Here is a 19,376-nt window from a genome sequence, read left to right as displayed (position 1 = left end):
AAAAAATTCAAATTCAAAAAGTAGAGTATAGTACTCAATAAAACATGATCTGCTAATAAAAATAATAAATAAATATATTTTAATTTTTTTGTTACTTATACATTAAAAAATAATAAAATTAATTAGTATATAATTTATATAAATAATTATATTATTTTGTATATTTTTAATTAAATAATCAAATTTTAAAATAATTAAATCTGCCATAACAAAATAATTAAATCTGTAATAACTGAATAAATTTTTTTTTATAAAAGATCAAATACATATTTCAATATGCAATTAAATGATTGATTTTTGTGCATGTATAAAATGATTGATTTAAAATATAAGTCTAGCATTATAAGATTTTAAATACTTGTTCGATTTTCAAAATCTTATGTTGTAATTTTTTATATATTTTTAGAATCCGTTAAAATAAATAAATTAATTAAAGACCCTACAATGAAACGTGTAAAAATAGAGAAACTTCAACAGTAAGGCTAATGTAGTTACTCTCTGATCTCTTCATAACACAGCTATCACTCCAATTCACACTTCACTTTCATTACAATTCATAATTCACAATTCACAATTCACAATTCACAACCAAAATAAAAAGCTTGTTTCTCTTCTCGCTCTTCATTCTTATTTTTTTTTGTCTTTCTGAGATTCCACCTCCTCCAACCACCATTTATTCATGTTCAATTCTTCTATTTTTCGCTTTAATGGCCGATGCAAATGCCAAACGAATAACCACCACCGTCAGAGACACACAAATATTACCGCCGAGAAGGGGCCGAGTCAATATTAGAATATTCAAGAGCATAGTGGCGGCACTATCCTGCTCCGGCCGCCACAAAAAGCAGAAAAACGGCAAAAAAGGTAGCTACTACAATTGTTTTTGCTTCTGATCGTCCTCTTAGCTCTACATCCACAACCCCACCGATTATGAGTAGCTACCCTTCCGACAAGTAACACCGGAAATTGACCACAGCCATGATGACAATAATGATTTTCAAGATGCTATGTTCTTATGTTTTTTTTTGTATAGAATAGTGCTGTTTGTATATTATTACCTTTTTCTGTTTTAATTAATGTATGTATGTATATACATCTGTGGTTGTAAACTTGTAGCTATTGATGATGTATATAAGATTTTCCAGCTAATTTTGCTTGTACAATTATTACTCATTCTTTATGATTAAAATGTGTTATTATCACCTTTTTTAGTTACATGGCTCTGAATCTCGAGAACGACAGTGTTAAAAATCTTAAAATGATTGATTGTTCTTTCGGGACTTGAATTCTATGGGCTATGAAATTGCAAAATTGGGTCATGCCATTATGCATTAGGTTTATATGGAATCATTTTTATTCAAAAAAATTTAGTCTTAATAAATTTATTCACGAATAAAAATATAAAATTAATGTTGTACTATTTTATCGCACATAGATCAATTTTTTGGAAGTGAAAACTTCAATTCCATTTGTTGCATCTTTCTTTTTCTTTGTTCCACTTTCTTATATGTTATCAGGCAGCACTACAAAAATTGAGTAATAAATATAATAATTAGTTTCTACGGTAATCAAAAGTGATGTTTGATGGTTTTGTTAAGGTTAATTAATAAAATATAACCATTTATAGTTTATGAAAATCAAATATAATTGTGAATATAATTGTTAGTTACTAATGTCAGAAAAAAGTTTTGCTAGGGTTTCCACACAAGAGGACGACCTAGTACAAAGAAGCACTAAGAAGGTCAAAACTCGGGGAGAGGTGGATCTGAATCAACCATAAGAGAACATGAAAATTATCCAACATGAGGATGATACGGCCAGTCCCGCGAAGGGATCATACAAGGATACTTTGTTGACTAGCCCTGGACTTGAAGAAGACCAGACCACCTCGCTGGACATGGATGATGATGATCCCAACCCTGAGGATAAGTGGTATAGAAACGATGATGACCAAGAAAATGACGAGAAATCTTTCAACCCTTGTCCCACAATTCCTGTACCTAAAGAGGAATTTGAAGAGTGGTGCAAACCATGGAAGAATGCCCTCATGGTCAAAGTGCTGGGTAAACGTGTCATGTTTGCGTTTATGGAACAACGATTCCACAGAGACTGGGAAAAGAAAGGTAATCTTATTGATATGAATCGTGATTATTTTTTGGTTCATTTTGCAGACGAAGAGGACTATGCACATGCCCTTATGGAAGGTCCTTGGATGATTGCTGGTCATTACCTCATCGTGCAAAGATGGAGGCCTTTCTTCCTCTCCGGATCCACAGAGGTTAAAAAGATCGCTGCCTGGATTCGCATCCCAAACCTTCCGATCGAGCTTTATAACCACCATTTTCTCTGGAGGGTTGGCTCAGCCATTGGACATATGCTCAAGGTTGACCGCACTACCTCAATCCACTCGAGGGGAAATTTGCCCGGATATGTGTTGAGATTGATCTGGCTAAACAACTAGTACCACGTATAGCTGTGCTTGGTTGTGAGCTGAACCTTGAATATGAAGGTTTGTACCAAATTTGCTTTTCATGTGGCAAGTATGGGCATATATTGGAGCAATGCATGGAAAGCGGTACTAACGGTGCCCATAGCGACAATCCACAAAGTGGGATGCCAGCTAATAGTGCTGCTGACGAAAATGGAAGGATCGCAGACCCACAAAATCACCGCAATCTTAGCAACGAGAAATCCAACCCTGATTTTGGGCCTTGGATGTTGGTGAAAAATACAATAATAGAAAGAAATCCCAAATAGGACAGAAACATCCCCATGCCAACCAAGACGCGACTACTTTCTATAATACTGACGAAGGAATCTCTCTAAAGGGAAACAATTCCAATTTGGGATCCAGATTTGCTATTTTGCAGGAAGAGAATCCGGGAAGTGCCCAAGGAAATGTGAATGAAGTGGAAGTGGGCCAGGAAACAATAAGTAAGAATGGGCCACAGCTAACCCTTTCCCAAGGTGTTTCGGGTAAAACCTAAATGCCAAAAAAGGTCATCAGACCGGGTGCTGGCAAAAACCCACAAACCCAAAAAAAACATGCTCCCTCCCCAAAATCATTAATCGAACCGGGTAGGAAAGAGAATAACGGGAAGATCAAATCCAGAACTCCAGGGCTCTCTACATCTAACCTTAAGGGATCAGAAATCGCTATGAAAGCAATGAAAGGGAAGGAGAAAAATTCAGAGCTTGAAGGTATAGAAATGGTTGTGAATGAGTATATGAAAAGGATGGAGACTGACAGATGGGAAGCTTTCAAGGCTTTGAAGGGCAATCGAACAAATCTGAAAGGGCACTGGGTAAGAGAAAATTTGCTATTTAACCCAGACAAGCAGCAGCAACTTCAAAATGCACTTATGGGGGATAAAGAACACATGGGAAATCAAGTGAAGCAGCTTGACGTAAACATGACTGATGCCGGTGGTGGTGAAAATTTGGACGCCTCGTCCTCTCAGGACCAGAGGGGTCCGCTGTCGGGGGCCCGTACCCATAGATGAATCTAGCCTTTTGGCTTCTCCTCCTAATTAAGTTCTGATGATGAACATCATTAGCTGGAACTGCAGAGGAGTAGGCAGTAAAGCCTTTCCTTCTCTTATACGTGATCTGAGATATGAATATGGAGTGATGCGTGAGCATCTTATCTATCTTTTCCTAGTGAATTTGCATCTAAATTGTTGAGTTTAATTTAAAATTAATTATATTTTAGCCACTATGGATGCTATTTTGACTTTTGTGCAATTTTATTTATTTTAGGTAGCATTCGGAGGGATTTGATGAAGTTTCTGCAGAGAAAAAGAAAAAACCAAAGAGATGACCAGCGAAGACCGACGCGGACGCATGGCTCACGCGACCGCGCGGAATAGAGAAATCGCAATGACGCAATCGCGTGCCTGATGCGAACGCGTGGACTAGAATCTGCACAAATGACGCGAACGCATGGATGACGCAAATGTGTCACATGCACGATCTGCAAAAATATAAATGGCGTTGGTTACGATTTCTGGACTGTTTTTGACTCAATTTCCGGCCCAGAAAATACATATTAGAAGCTGCAGAATGGAAATCAAGTGGTTCCCACCCATAAACTGAAAATCTGTTAATTAATTCGAATTTAAATTCAAATCTTATCTTTTAGGAAAAGATTATTTTTAATTTTTTATTTTTAAACCTATTAGGATTAGTAATAAATAGAAAACTCTGTACATTTAGACAGGTACCATATTGTTACCAGAACCCTTATTTTTCTTCTCTGAACCATGAGCAACTAATCCTTCATTGTTAAGGTTAGGAGCTCTGTCTATTTGTATGGATTTATTCGTTTGATCTTTCTAATTTAATTCATGTCTTGATTTATTTTTCAATAATTGTTTTTGCTCTTTACTTTATGAATATGGGTGGAACGAAAGTATGACCCATGTTCTAATTGAGTTCTTGTAAAACTTGGAAAAGCTCTTTACTTGAACAACAGCTTGAAAACATATTATACTGAATTTCTAATTGTTTGTATTTAACGAGATACGTGACATATAATCCCTTTATTTTTGGATAATTAGAATTCTTTTGGCATATAAACTAGAGATTGATCATCACCCTCTAATTGGAATTAATTGACCAAGGAATTGGCAATTAATGAATTTTAAAGGAGACTAGGAAGGTCTAAGGAATTAGGGCCTAGTCACATATAGTTTGCCATGAAATTATATCTTGTATGATTAAATTAGTTAGTGATAAAAATAAATCTGGAAAATAGATAACTCTGAAACCTTAACTGCTTTCTCAACATTTTATTCCCAACTCATTTAATTGTCTATCCTTTTGATATTCTAAGTTCGAACTTAAACCTTTTGAACATCTCAAAACCAATTTTTGCTTGCCTAACTAACCCAATCAATCAATCATTGTTGCTTGATCCATCAATCCTCGTGGAATCGACCCTTACTCACGTAAGGTATTACTTGGTACGATCCGGTGCACTTGCCAGTTAGTAAGTGTGGGTTATAAAATACCGCATCAAGTTTTTGGCGCCGTTGCCGGGGATTGATAGTGATTAACAACTATCAGTTGTTTGATTGCTTAGATTAGGCATTTTAATTTTAAATTTATAAAAATCTATTTTTTTTAAAAAACAAAAAAAAGAAAAAATATATATATAAATATTTTCGAAAATTTTTTTAAATAAATAGCACCAATATTTTTCTTAATTTCGGAAATTAAGTTTGGTGTTACCTATTTATTATTTTCCTTCTATTTATTTTATTCAATATTTTTATCTCTTTACACAGGTTACCTCACTGGGAATTCTATGCACTCTGACGTAGAGATTCCCATTCTTTCTTGTTTTCTGGTTGTTTATGCGTAGGAACAGAGACAAAGAACATCTCTTAGACTTTGATCCTGAACCTGAAAGGACTTTCAGGCGGCGTTTACAACAAGCAAGACTTTATAAGGCTACAGAATCCACTATGGATCCCAATAATAATGCTAATGTCAATATGGCAAATCCGAATGGGGATGATCAACAAAGGAGAGTGCTTGGCTCTTATTCTACCTCTACTGCGGATCTTTATGGAAAAAGTATTGTGGTGCCCCCTATTGCTGCGAACAACTTTGAGTTGAAGCCTCAACTGGTCACCCTGGTGCAACAAAACTGTCAGTATCATGGTCTTCCCCACGAAGACCCAAATCAGTTTATTTCTAGTTTTCTGCAAATTTGTGACACCGTGAAAACAAATGGAGTAAACCCAGAGGTGTACAAACTCATGCTCTTCCCGTTTGCTCTGAGGGATGGAGCAAAACTATAGCTAGATTCTCAACCAAAGGACAGTTTGGATACATGGAACAAGGTGGTTACTGAGTTTCTCACAAAATTTTTCCCACCAAAGAAGCTGACTAAGCTTAGGATGGAGGTTCAGACCTTCAGACAAAAGGATGGTGAGACTCTGTATGAAGCTTGGGAGAGATACAAGCTACTGACTAGGCAATGCCCTCCAGACATGTTCTCCAAATGGACACAAATAGACATATTTTATGAAGGCTTGGGTGAAATATCCAAAATGTGCTTAGATAATTCTGCAGGAGGTTCATTGCACAAGAAGAAGGCACCTGAGGAGATTATTGAGCTTATTGAATTAGTTGCTAGCAACCAATATTTATACTCCTCTAACAGGAATCCTGTGAACTCTGAGGCTCCTCAAAAGAAGGGTGTCATGGAAGTGGAAACTCTTAATGCTATTCTTGCTCAGAACAAGCTTATGTCTCAGCAAATAAATCTTCTTACTCAACAGATGGGTGGCGTGCAAGTCTCAGCTATCAACATCCAAAATTCCCCTCAAGAAGCCTCGTATGACATGACAGGTAATTTTGTGCAGAATGATAACTATGATTATACTCAAGCCTCTTCGGAACAGGTCAATTACATGGGGAGTGCTACTAGAAATCCCAACAATGATCCCTATTCTCAGACATACAATCAAGGATGGAGAAATCACCCAAATTTTGGATGGAGAGACCAACCTCAGAGACCTCAAAATTTCAACAATAATTCTCAAGACGGCTTCTAACAGAACAATTACAATAACCGCCAACCTCAGCCTCAGCAGGCCAACTCTAAATCCAAGGAAGATTCGAATTGGGAGATGATGAGGAGTTTTATGCAGGAAACAAGAGCCTCCATCAGAAACCTGGAAGTGCAAATGGGCCAGCTAAGCAAGCAAATACCTGAAAGGTCTGCAAGTACATTTTCAAGTGATACAGTGGTGAACCCAAGAGAAGACTGCAAGGTGATTCAATTGAGAAGTGGTAAAATAGCTGGCTCTGAGACAAGGGCTAATGAAGAGCTAGTTGAAAAGAAAGCTCCAGAGGAGAAAAAGGAAGAAGTGGAGCACGCTCCTACAAAGCGTGCAGACAACCCATTCCCTGACTCTCTAGACACATATCCTACATTGCCAAAGGCTCCTTAATACAAGCCAAAATGCCATATCCTCAGAGACTTCAGAAGGCTTCCAAGGAAAAACAGTTCTCTAAATTTTTAGATGTGTTCAAGAAGTTACAGATCAACATTCCCTTTGCAGAGGGGTCTCTTGTTTGCTCCATCCTTTTCTTAGTGATGGGCTTGTCCTCATCAATGAGGACGTCTCCTTCTATGTCAACTCCTACTGAATAACAAAGGTGACAAATGAGATGAGGAAAGGCTAACCTTGCCAAGGTAGAGGACTTGTCCGCCACCTTATAGAGTTCTTGGGCTATAACCTCATGAACTTCCACTTCCTCTCCAATCATGATGCTATGAATCATGATGGCCCGGTCTAGAGTAACTTCCGACCGGTTGCTAGTGGGGATGATTGAGCGTTGGATAAACTCCAACCATCCTCTAGCCACGGGCTTGAGGTCATGCCTTCTTAATTGAACCGGCTTCCCTCTTGAATCTCTCTTCCATTGGGCGCCTTCTTCACAAATGTCAGTGAGGACTTGGTCTAACCTTTGATCAAAGTTGACCCTTCTTGTGTAAGGATGTTCATCTCCTTGCATCATGGGCAAGTTGAATGCCAACCTCACATTTTCCGGACTAAAATCTAAGTATTTCCCCCGAACCATTGTAAGCCAATTCTTTGGGTTCGGGTTCACACTTTGATCATGGCTCTTGGTGATCCATGCATTGGCATAGAACTCTTGAACCATTAAGATTCTGACTTGTTGAATGGGGTTGGTGAGAACTTCCCAACCTCTTCTTCGAATCTCATGTCGGATCTCCGGATATTCACTCTTTTTGAGTTTGAAAGGGACCTCGGGGATCACCTTCTTCAAGGCCACTACTTCATAGAAGTGGTCTTGATGCACCCTTGAGATGAATCTCTCCATCTCCCATGACTCGGAGGTGGAAGCTTTTGCCTTCCCTTTCCTCTTTCTAGAGGTTTCTCCGGCCTTGGATGCCATAAATGGTTATGGAAAAACAAAAAGCAATGCTTTTACCACACCAAACTTAAAAGGTTTGCTCGTCCTCGAGCAAAAGAAGAAAGAATAGAGTAGAAGAAGAAGAAAATGGAGGAGATGGAGGAGGCTATGTGGTTCGGCCAAAGGGGGAAGAAGTAGTGTTTAGGGTGTGTGAAAATGAAGGAGTGAAGATGGGTTTATATAGGGGTGAGGGGAGGGGTAGGGTTCGGCCATTATGGGTGGGTTTGGGAGGGAAAGTGGTTTGAATTTTGAATGGTGAGGTAGGTGGGGTTTTATGAAGGATGGATGTGAGTGGTGAAGAAAAAGATGGGATTTGATAGGTGAAGGGTTTTTGGGGAAGAGGTATTGAGATGATTGGTGAATGGGTGAAGAAGAAAGAGGGTGGTGGGGTTGGTGGGGATCCTGTGGGGTCCACAGATCCTGAGGTGTCAAGGAAAAGTCATCCCTGCACCAAATGGCATGTGGTCGGCGAAATTGTGAACAATACTTTTTCACAACTCAAATAATCCCCGGTAATGGCTCCAAGAACTTGGTGGCTCAATACCATGGCATTACACAACTTCGCACAACTAACCAGCAAGTGCACTGGGTCGTCCAAGTAATAAACCTTACGTGAGTAAGGGTCGATCCCACGGAGATTGTTAGTATTGAAGCAAGCTATGGTCATCTTGTAAATCTTAGTCAGGCAAACTCAGATGTATATGGTGATGAACGAAAATAACATAAAAGATAAAGATAGTGATACTTATGTAATTCATTGGTGTAAGAGCTTCAGACAAGTGTATGAAGATGCCTTCCCTTCCGTCTCTCTGCTTTCCTACAGCCTTCATCCAATCCTTCTTACTCCTTTCCATGGCAAGCTCGTATAGGGTCTCACTGTTGTCAGCAGCTACCTCCCATCCTCTCAGTGAAAGCGATTGCATATGCCCCTGTCACGGTCATAGCGGAATTCATCTGTCGGTTCTCAATCAGGCCAGAATAGAATCCAGTGATTCTTTTGCGTCTGTCACTAACGCCCCGCCCTCAGGGTTTGAAGCACGTCACAGTCATTCAATCATTGAATCCTACTCAGAACACCACAGACAAGGTTAGACCTTCCGGATTCTCTTGAATGCTGCCATCAGGTCCTGCCTATACCACGAAGACTCCGAAGAATCCAAGAGATATTCACTAAGCCTCGAATGCTTGTAGAACAAGAATGGTTGTCAGTCACCTTGTTCATAGGTGAGAGTGGTGATGGGCGTCAATCATCACCATCATCATGTTGAAGAACAAGTGATATCTTGGTAAAAGAACAAGCGGAATTGAATGGAAGAACAATAGTAATTGCATTAATACTCGAGGTACAACAGAGCTCCACACCCTTAATCTATGGTGTGTAGAAACTCCACCGTTGAAAATACATAAGCATAAGGTCCAGGCATGGCCGAATGGCCAGCCTCCCAGAGGTCTAAGATAGCATAAAACAAAGATAGCTACCAAAGTCTACTAATACAATAGTAAAAGGTCCTATTAATAGTAAACTAGTAACCTAAGGTGTACAGAAATGAGTAAATGACATAAAAATCCACTTCCGGGCCCACTTGGTGTGTGCTTGGGCTGAGCAATCAAGGAAATTCGTGTAGAGACCTTTTCTGGAGTTAAACGCCAGCTCCCATGCCAGTTTGGGCGTTTAACTCCAACTTTTATTCCTGTTCCGGCGTTTAACGCTGGAATTCCTGAGGCCGGATTGCTTCGCGGGTTTGGGCCATCAAATCTTGGACAAAGTGTGGACTATTATATATTGCTGGAAAGCCCTGGATGTCTACTTTCCAACGCCGTTGAGAGCGCGCCAATTGGGCTTCTGTAGCTCCAGAAAATCCACTTCGAGTGCAGGGAGGTCAGAATCCAACAGCATCTGCAGTCCTTTTTGGTCTCTGAATCAGATTTTTGCTCAGGTCCCTCAATTTCAGCCAGAAAATACCTGAAATCACAGAAAAACACACAAACTCATAGTAAAGTCCAGAAAAGTGAATTTTAAATAAAAACTAATAAAAATGTACTAAAATCTAACTAAAAGATATAAAAAACATACTAAAAACAATGCCAAAAAGTATACAAATTATCCGCTCATCACAACACCAAACTTAAATTGTTGCTTGTCCTCAAGCAACTGAAAATCAAATAAGATCAAAAGAAGAGAATATGCAATGAATTCCAAAAACATCTGTGAAGATCAGTATTAATTAGATGAGCGGGGCTTTTAACCTTCTGTCTCTGAACAGTTTTGGCATCTCAATCTATCCCTTGAAATTCAGAATGGTTGGCTTCTTTAGGAACTCAGAGTCCAGATAGTGTTAATGATTCTCCTAGTAAAGTATGATGATTCTTGAACATAGCTATTTATTGAGTCTTGGCTGTGGCCCAAAGCACTCTGTCTTCCAGTATTACCACCGGATACATACATGCCACAGACACATAATTGGGTGAACCTTTTCAGATTGTGACTCAGCTTTGCTAAAGTCCCCAATTAGAGGTGTCCAGGGTTCTTAAGCACACTCTTATTTGCCTTGGATCACAACTTTATTTCTTTTCTTTTTCTTTCTTTTCTTTCTTTTTTTTCGATTTTTTTTTTTCGGTTTTTTTCTTTTTTTTTTTTTTTTTTTTTTTTTTTGAATAGCTTTTTCTTGCTTCAAGAATCATTTTATTGATTTTTCAGATCCTCAGTAACATGTCTCCTTTTTCATCATTCTTTCAAGAGCCAACATTCATGAACCACAAATTCAAGATACATATGCACTGTTTACACATACATTCAGAGAACAAAAATATTGCCACCACATCAAAATAATTAAACTATTATAAAATTCAAAATTCATGCAATTCTTCCTTTTTCAATTAAGCACATTTTTATTCAAGAAAGGTGATGGATTCATAGGACATTCATAACTTTAAGGCATAGACACTAAGACACTAATGATCATAAGACACAAACATGGATAACATAAAGCATAAAATTCGAAAAACAGAAGAATAAATAACAAGGAAATCAAGGAATGGGTCCACCTCAGTGATGGCGGCTCTTCCTTGCTTTTGAAGGTCCTATGGAGTGCTTGAGCTCCTCAATGTCTCTTCCTTGCCTTTGTTGCTCCTCCCTCATGATTCTTTGATCTTCTCTAATCTCATGAAGGATGATGGAGTGTTCTTGGTGCTCCACCCTTAGTTGTCCCATGTTGGAACTCAACTCTCCTAGGGAGGTATTCAGTTGCTCCCAATAGTTTTGTGGAGGAAAACTCATTCCTTGAGGAATCTCAGGGATCTCATGATGAGTAGGGTCCCTTGTATACTCCATCCTTTTCTTGGTGATGGGCTTGTCCTCATCAATGGAGATGTCACCCTCTATGTCAACTCCAACTGAATAACAGAGGTGACAAATGAGGTGAGGAAAGGCTAACCTTGCCACAGTGGAGGTCTTGTCTGCCACTTTATAGAGTTCTTGAGCTATAACCTCATGAACTTCTATTTCTTCTCCAATCATGATGCTATGGATCATGATGGCCCGGTCTATGGTAACTTCGGACCGGTTGCTAGTGGGAATGATTGAGCGTTGTATGAACTCTAACCATCCTCTAGCCACGGGTTTGAGGTCATGCCTTCTCAATTGAATCGGCTTTCCTCTTGAGTCTTGCCTCCATTGTGCGCCCTCTTCACATATGACTGTGAGGACTTGGTCCAACCTTTGATCAAAGTTGACCCTTCTAGTGTAAGGATGCTCATCTCCTTGCATCATAGGCAAGTTGAACGCCACCCTCACACTTTCTGGACTAAAATCCAAGTATTTCCCCCGAACCATAGTGAGATAATTCTTTGGATTCGGGTTCACACTTTGGTCATGGTTCTTGGTGATCCATGCATTGGCATAGAACTCTTGAACCATCAAGATTCCAACTTGTTGAATGGGGTTGGTGAGAACTTCCCAACCTCTTCTTTGGATCTCATGGCGGATCTCCGGATATTCACCCTTTTTGAGTAAAAAGGGGACTTCGGGGATCACCTTCTTCAAGGCCACAACTTCATAGAAGTGGTCTTGATGCACCTTTGAGAGAAATCTATCCATCTCCCATGACTCGGAGGTGGAAGCTTTTGCTTTCCCTTTCCTCTTTTTAGAGGTTTCTCCGGCCTTTGGTGCCATAATGGTTATGGAAAAACGAAAAAGCAACGCTTTTACCACACCAAACTTAAAATGTTTGCTCGTCCTCGAGCAAAAGAAGAAAGAAAGGAGTAGAAGAAGAAGAAATGAGGAAGAGGGGGAGGGTAGTGTGTTCGGCCATTTGAGGGTGGGTTTGGGAGGGAAAGTGGTTTGAATTTGAAGGGTGAGGTTGGTGGGGTTTTATGAAGGATGGATGTGAGTGGTGAAGAGAAAGATGGGATTTGATAGGTGAGGGGTTTTTGGGGAAGAGGTGTTGAGGTGATTGGTGAATGGGGGAAGAAGAGAGAGAGTGATGGTAGGGTCCTGTGGGGTCCACAGATCCTGTAGTGTCAAGGAAAAGTCATCCTTGCACCAAATGGCATCAAAATCCACGTTTTGACCCATTTCTGGCGTTAAACGCCGGGCTGGTGCCCATTCCTGGCGTTTAACGCCAGGTTGTTGCCCTTTACTGGCGTTTAACGCCAGTCTGGTGCCCTTTTCTGGCGTTAAACGCCCAGAAAGGTGCCAGACTGGGCGTTAAACGCCCAACTGCTAGGCTGACTGGCGTTTGAACGCCAGCAGCATCTTCCTCCAGGGTGTGCTGTTTTTCTTCCTGTTTTTCATTTTGTTTTTGCTTTTTTCATTGTTTTTGTGACTTCTTATGATCATCAACCTACAAAAAAGATAAAATAACAAAAGAAAATAATTAATTATAAAACATTGGGTTGCCTCCCAACAAGCGCTTCTTTAATGTCATTAGCTTGACAGAGGACTCCCATGGAGCCTCAGAAATGATCAGAACCGTGTTGGAACCTCCCAACACCAAACTTAGAGTTTGAATGTGGGGGTTCAACACCAAACTTAGAGTTTGGTTGTGGCCTCCCAACACCAAACTTAGAGTTTGACTGTGGGGGCTCTGCTTGGCTCTGTTTTGAGAGAAGCTCTTCATGCTTCTTCTCCATGATGATAGAGGGATATCCTTGGTCCTTAAACTCCATGGATTCTTCATTCACTTGAATGATCAACTCTCCTCTATCAACATCAATCACAGCCTTTGCTGTGGCTAGGAATGGTCTGCCAAGGATGATGGATTCATCCATGCACTTCCCAGTCTCTAGGACTATGAAATCAGTAGGAATGTAATGGTTTTCAACCTTAACCAGAACATCCTCTACAAGTCCATGGGCTTGTTTTCTTGAGTTGTCTGCCATCTCTAATGAGATTCTTGCAGCTTGCACCTCAAGGATCCCTAATTTCTCCATTACAGAGAGGGGCATGAGGTTTACACTTGACCCTAAGTCACACAAAGCCTTCTTGAAGGTCATGGTGCCTATGGTGCAAGGTATAGAAAACTTCCCAGGATCCTGCCTCTTTTGAGGCAGTTTATGCCTAGACAAGTCATCCAGTTCTTTGGTGAGCAAGGGAGGTTCATCTTCCCAAGTCTCATTTCCAAATAACTTGTCATTTAACTTCATGATTGCTCCAAGGTATTTAGCAACTTGCTCTTCAGTGACATACTCATCCTCTTCAGAGGAAGAATACTCATCAGAGCTCATGAAAGGCAGTAGCAAGTCCAAGGGAATCTCTATGGTCTCAGTCTGAGCCTCAGATTCCCAAGGTTCCTCATTGGGGAACTCATTAGAGGCCAGTGGACGTCCAGTGAGGCCTTCCTCAGTGGCGTTCACTGCCTCTTCTTCCTCCCAGAATTCGGCCATGTTTATGGCTTTGCACTCTCCTTTTGGATTTTCTTCAGTGTTACTTGGGAGAGTGCTTGGAGGAAGTTCAGTAATTTTCTTGCTCAGCTGACCCACTTGTCCTTCCAAATTCCTAATGGAAGATCTAGTTTCAGTCATGAAACTTTGAGTGGTTTTGATCAGATCAGAGACCATGGTTGCTAAGTCAGAATTATTCTGCTTAGAGCTCTCTGTCTGTTGCTGAGAAGATGATGGAAAAGGCTTGCCATTGTCAAACCTGTTTCTTCCACCATTGTTATTGAAACCTTGTTGAGGTCTCTCGTGATTCTTCCATGAAAGATTTGGGTGATTTCTCCATGAAGGATTATAGGTGTTACCATAGGGTTCTCCTAGGTAATTTACCTCTTCCATGGAAGGGTTCTCAGGATCATAAGCTTCTTCCTCAGATGAAGCTTCCTTAGTACTGTTTGGTGCATTTTGCATTCCAGACAGACTTTGAGAAATCAAATTGACTTGTTGAGTCAATATTTTATTCTGAGCCAATATGGCATTCAGAGTGTCAATCTCAAGAACTCCTTTCTTCTGACTAGTCCCATTGTTCACAGGATTTCTTTCAGAAGTGTACATGAATTGGTTATTTGCAACCATTTCAATCAGTTCTTGAGCTTCAGTAGGCGTCTTCTTCAGATGAAGAGATCCTCCTGCAGAGCTATCCAAGGACATCTTAGATAGTTCAGAGAGACCATCATAGAAAATACCTATGATGCTCCTTTCAGAAAGCATGTCAGAAGGACATTTTCTGATTAATTGTTTGTATCTTTCCCAAGCTTCATAGAGGGATTCTCCATCCTTTTGTCTAAAGGTTTGGACTTCCACTCTAAGCTTACTCCATCTTTGTGGTGGAAAGAATTTTGCCAAGAAGGCATTGACTAGCTTTTCCCATGAGTCCAGGCTTTCTTTAGGTTGAGAGTCCAACCATATTCTAGCTCTGTCTCTTACAGCAAAAGGGAATAGCATCAGTCTATAGACTTCAGGGTCAACCCCATTAGTCTTGACTGTGTCACAGATTTGCAAGAATTCAGCTAAAAACTGATGAGGATCTTCCATTGGAAGTCCATGGAACTTGCAATTCTGTTGCATTAGAGAAACTAATTGAGGCTTAAGCTCAAAGTTTGTTTGCTCCAATGGCAGGGATCGAGATGCTTCTCCCATAAAAATCAGGAGTAGGTGCAGTGAAGTCACCCAGCACCTTCCTTGCATTGTTGGCATTGTTGTTGTTTTCGGCTGCCATGTGTTCTTCTTCCTTGAAGAATTCGGTCAGGTCCTCTAAAGAGAGTTGTGCCTTGGCTTCTCTTAGCTTTCTCTTCAAGGTTCTCTCGGGTTCAGGGTCAGCTTCAACAAGAATGCCTTTGTCTCTGCTCCTGCTCATATGAAAGAGAAGGGAACAAGAAAATGTGGAATCCTCTATGTCACAGTATAGAGATTCCTTTAAGTGTCAGAGGAAAAGAGAAATAGAAAGAAGAAGGAGAAGATAAATTCGAACTTTAGTTAGATAAGGTTCGAATTGTGCATTGAGAAGGAGTGGCACTCCATAAATAGAAGGATGTGGGAAGGAGGGAAGTTTATTTTCGAAAATCAAGTGAAAAATTTTGAAATTATTTTGAAAAACATTAATTAATTTTCGAAAATAAAAGTGGAAAAGAAATTAAGTGATTTTTGAAAAAGAATTTGAAATTAGAAATTAAGAAGATTTGATTGAAAGTTATTTTGAAAAAGATGTGGTTAAGAAGATATGAAAAAAAAATGTGATTGAGAAGATATGATTTGAAAACTATTTGAAAAGATATGATTTTAAAAACAATTTGAAAAGATATGATTTTAAAATTGATGACTTGCCTAACAAGAAAAGATATGATTCAAACATTAAAAACCTTTCTCAACAGAAAAGGTAACAAATTTGAGATGTTCAATCAAATCATTAATTGTTAGTAAGTATCTTTTAAAAAGGAAAGAAATGATTTTGAAAACATTTGATTGAAAAGATTTGATTTGAAAAAGATTTGATTTTGAAAAATTTGAAAAAAAATTGATTTGAAAACAAAATCTTCTCCCTAGCACCATCCTGGCGTTAAACGCCCAGAATGGTATACATTCTGGCGTTTAACGCCCAAAATGCTACCTCTTTGGGCGTTAAACGCCCAACCAGGTACCCTGGCTGGCGTTTAAACGCCAGTCTGCCTTCTTCACTGGGCATTTTTGAATGCTCAGCTTTTTCTGTATAATTCCTCTGCAGTATGTTCTAAATCTTCAATTCTTTGTATCATTGACTTGAAAAGACACAAATTAAAAATTTTTGGATTTTTAATAATCAAAATGCAACAAGAATCAAATAACAATGCATGCAAGACACCAAACTTAGCAGTTTGTGTACTACTGACACTAACAATATGAGAATGCATATGAGACACAAAAAAAATACTTCAAGTCAATAGAATTCAAAGATTAGAACACAAAATATATGCATGGATTCGAAAAATATAACAAAGACATGCATTTGACACCAAACTTAAGATGAGACTCTAGACTCAAACAAGAAATATTTTTGGATTTTTATGGTTTTGTAATTTTTTTGTGATTTTCGAAAATTTAAGTGAAAACATCAAAATTCTTAATGAGAATTCTAGGAATCAGTGCAATGCTAGTCTACGACTCCGGTCCAGGAATTAGACATGGCTTCACAGCCAGCCAAGCTTTCAAAGAAAGCTTCGGTCCAAAACACTAGACATGACCAAGGTCAGCCAAGCCTTAGCAAATCACTGCTCCAACAGCAAGATTGATACGAAATCAACAAGCTCTTGTGGTGATAAGTTGAAACCTCGGTCCAATCAGATTAGACATGGCTTCTCAGCCAGCCAGATTTCAACAAATCATCATGAAACTCTAGAATTCACCTTCAAGAATTTCGAAAAAAAATACCTAATCTAAGCAACAAGATGAACCGTCAGTTGTCCAGCCTAAACAATCCCGGGCAATAACACCAAAAATTTGATGTTGTTGCCGGATCTTGGCTCTGATGTTACCAAAAGCTTGCTCAAAACATGAACAATCCCCGGCAACGGCGCCAAAAACTTGGTGCGCGAAATTGTGAACAATACTTTTTCACAACTCAAATAATCCCCGGTAATGGCTCCAAGAACTTGGTGGCTCAATACCATGGCATTACACAACTTCGCACAACTAACCAGCAAGTGCACTGGGTCGTCCAAGTAATAAACCTTACGTGAGTAAGGGTCGATCCCACGGAGATTGTTAGTATTGAAGCAAGCTATGGTCATCTTGTAAATCTTAGTCAGGCAAACTCAGATGTATATGGTGATGAACGAAAATAACATAAAAGATAAAGATAGTGATACTTATGTAATTCATTGGTGTAAGAGCTTCAGACAAGTGTATGAAGATGCCTTCCCTTCCGTCTCTCTGCTTTCCTACAGCCTTCATCAATCCTTCTTACTCCTTTCCATGGCAAGCTCGTATAGGGTCTCACTGTTGTCAGCAGCTACCTCCCATCCTCTCAGTGAAAGCGATTGCATATGCCCCTGTCACGGTCATAGCGGAATTCATCTGTCGGTTCTCAATCAGGCCGGAATAGAATCCAGTGATTCTTTTGCGTCTGTCACTAACGCCCCGCCCTCAGGGTTTGAAGCACGTCACAGTCATTCAATCATTGAATCCTACTCAGAACACCACAGACAAGGTTAGACCTTCCGGATTCTCTTGAATGCTGCCATCAGGTCCTGCCTATACCACGAAGACTCCGAAGAATCCAAGAGATATTCACTAAGCCTCGAATGCTTGTAGAACAAGAATGGTTGTCAGTCACCTTGTTCATAGGTGAGAGTGGTGATGGGCGTCAATCATCACCATCATCATGTTGAAGAACAAGTGATATCTTGGTAAAAGAACAAGCGGAATTGAATGGAAGAACAATAGTAATTGCATTAATACTCGAGGTACAGCAGAGCTCCACACCTTAATCTATGGTGTGTAGAAACTCCACCGTTGAAAATACATAAGCATAAGGTCCAGGCATGGCCGAATGGCCAGCCTCCCAGAGGTCTAAGATAGCATAAACAAAGATAGCTACCAAAGTCTACTAATACAATAGTAAAAGGTCCTATTAATAGTAAACTAGTAACCTAAGGTGTACAGAAATGAGTAAATGACATAAAAATCCACTTCCGGGCCCACTTGGTGTGTGCTTGGGCTGAGCAATCAAGGAAATTCGTGTAGAGACCTTTTCTGGAGTTAAACGCCAGCTCCCATGCCAGTTTGGGCGTTTAACTCCAACTTTTATTCCTGTTCCGGCGTTTAACGCTGGAATTCCTGAGGCCGGATTGCTTCGCGGGTTTGGGCCATCAAATCTTGGACAAAGTATGGACTATTATATATTGCTGGAAAGCCCTGGATGTCTACTTTCCAACGCCGTTGAGAGCGCGCCAATTGGGCTTCTGTAGCTCCAGAAAATCCACTTCGAGTGCAGGGAGGTCAGAATCCAACAGCATCTGCAGTCCTTTTTGGTCTCTGAATCAGATTTTTGCTCAGGTCCCTCAATTTCAGCCAGAAAATACCTGAAATCACAGAAAAACACACAAACTCATAGTAAAGTCCAGAAAAGTGAATTTTAAATAAAAACTAATAAAAATGTACTAAAATCTAACTAAAAGATATCAAAAACATACTAAAAACAATGCCAAAAAGTATACAAATTATCCGCTCATCAGCATGCAAAAATGCGTTTTGAGCCAATTCTGGCGTTAAACGCCGGGCTGGTGCCCATTTCTAGCGTTTAACGCCAAGGCTTGCCCATATCTGGCGTTTAACGCCAGTCTGGTGCCCCTTTCTGGCGTTAAATGCCCAGAATGGTGCCAGACTGGGCGTTAAACGCCCATCTGCTAGCCTTGCTGGCGTTTAAACGCCAGTAGGTTCTTCCTCCAGGGTGTGCTGTTTTTCTTCCTGTTTTTCATTCTGTTTTTGCTTTTTCAATTGATTTTGTGACTTCTCATGATCATCAACCTACAGAAAACATAAAATAACAAAGGAAAATAGATAAAATATAACATTGGGTTGCCTCCCAACAAGCGCTTCTTTAATGTCAGTAGCTTGACATAGGGTTCTCATGGAGCCTCACAGATACTCAGAGCAATGTTGGAACCTCCCAACACCAAACTTAGAGTTTGAATGTGGGGGTTCAACACCAAACTTAGAGTTTGGTTGTGGCCTCCCAACACCAAACTTAGAGTTTGACTGTGGGGGCTCTGTTTGACTCTACTTTGAGAGAAGCTCTTCATGCTTCCTCTCCATGGTGACAGAGGGATATCCTTGAGCCTTAAACACAAAGGATCCTTCATTCACTTGAATGATCAATTCTCCTCTGTCAACATCAATCACAGCCTTTGCTGTGGCTAGGAAGGGTCTGCCAAGGATGATGGATTCATCCATGCACTTCCCAGTCTCTAGGACTATGAAATCAGCAGGGATGTAATGGTCTTCAATCTTTA

General features: G+C 39.9%; 1 protein-coding gene and 1 non-coding gene across 2 annotated transcripts; both read left to right on the top strand.

Annotated features, from left to right (window-relative positions):
- The first annotated feature begins 1,786 nt into the window (after positions 1–1,786).
- On the top strand, positions 1,787–2,461 carry LOC130956670 (uncharacterized). Its single transcript, XM_057883688.1, has 2 exons — positions 1,787–2,123; positions 2,172–2,461. Exons 1-2 carry the CDS (start codon positions 1,787–1,789, stop codon positions 2,459–2,461), a joined length of 627 nt encoding a protein of 208 aa, XP_057739671.1.
- A 12,134-nt stretch (positions 2,462–14,595) lies between these two features.
- LOC130959452 (small nucleolar RNA R71) lies at positions 14,596–14,703 on the top strand. The gene has a single exon (XR_009078531.1). It is a non-coding gene; the product is annotated as a small nucleolar RNA R71 (small nucleolar RNA).
- The last annotated feature ends 4,673 nt before the right edge of the window (positions 14,704–19,376 follow it).

The sequence above is a fragment of the Arachis stenosperma genome, chromosome 10, assembly GCF_014773155.1.
Source record: "Arachis stenosperma cultivar V10309 chromosome 10, arast.V10309.gnm1.PFL2, whole genome shotgun sequence".
Classification (NCBI taxonomy): Eukaryota; Viridiplantae; Streptophyta; class Magnoliopsida; order Fabales; family Fabaceae; genus Arachis; species Arachis stenosperma.
This window is presented reverse-complemented; position numbering and strand designations above follow the sequence as displayed.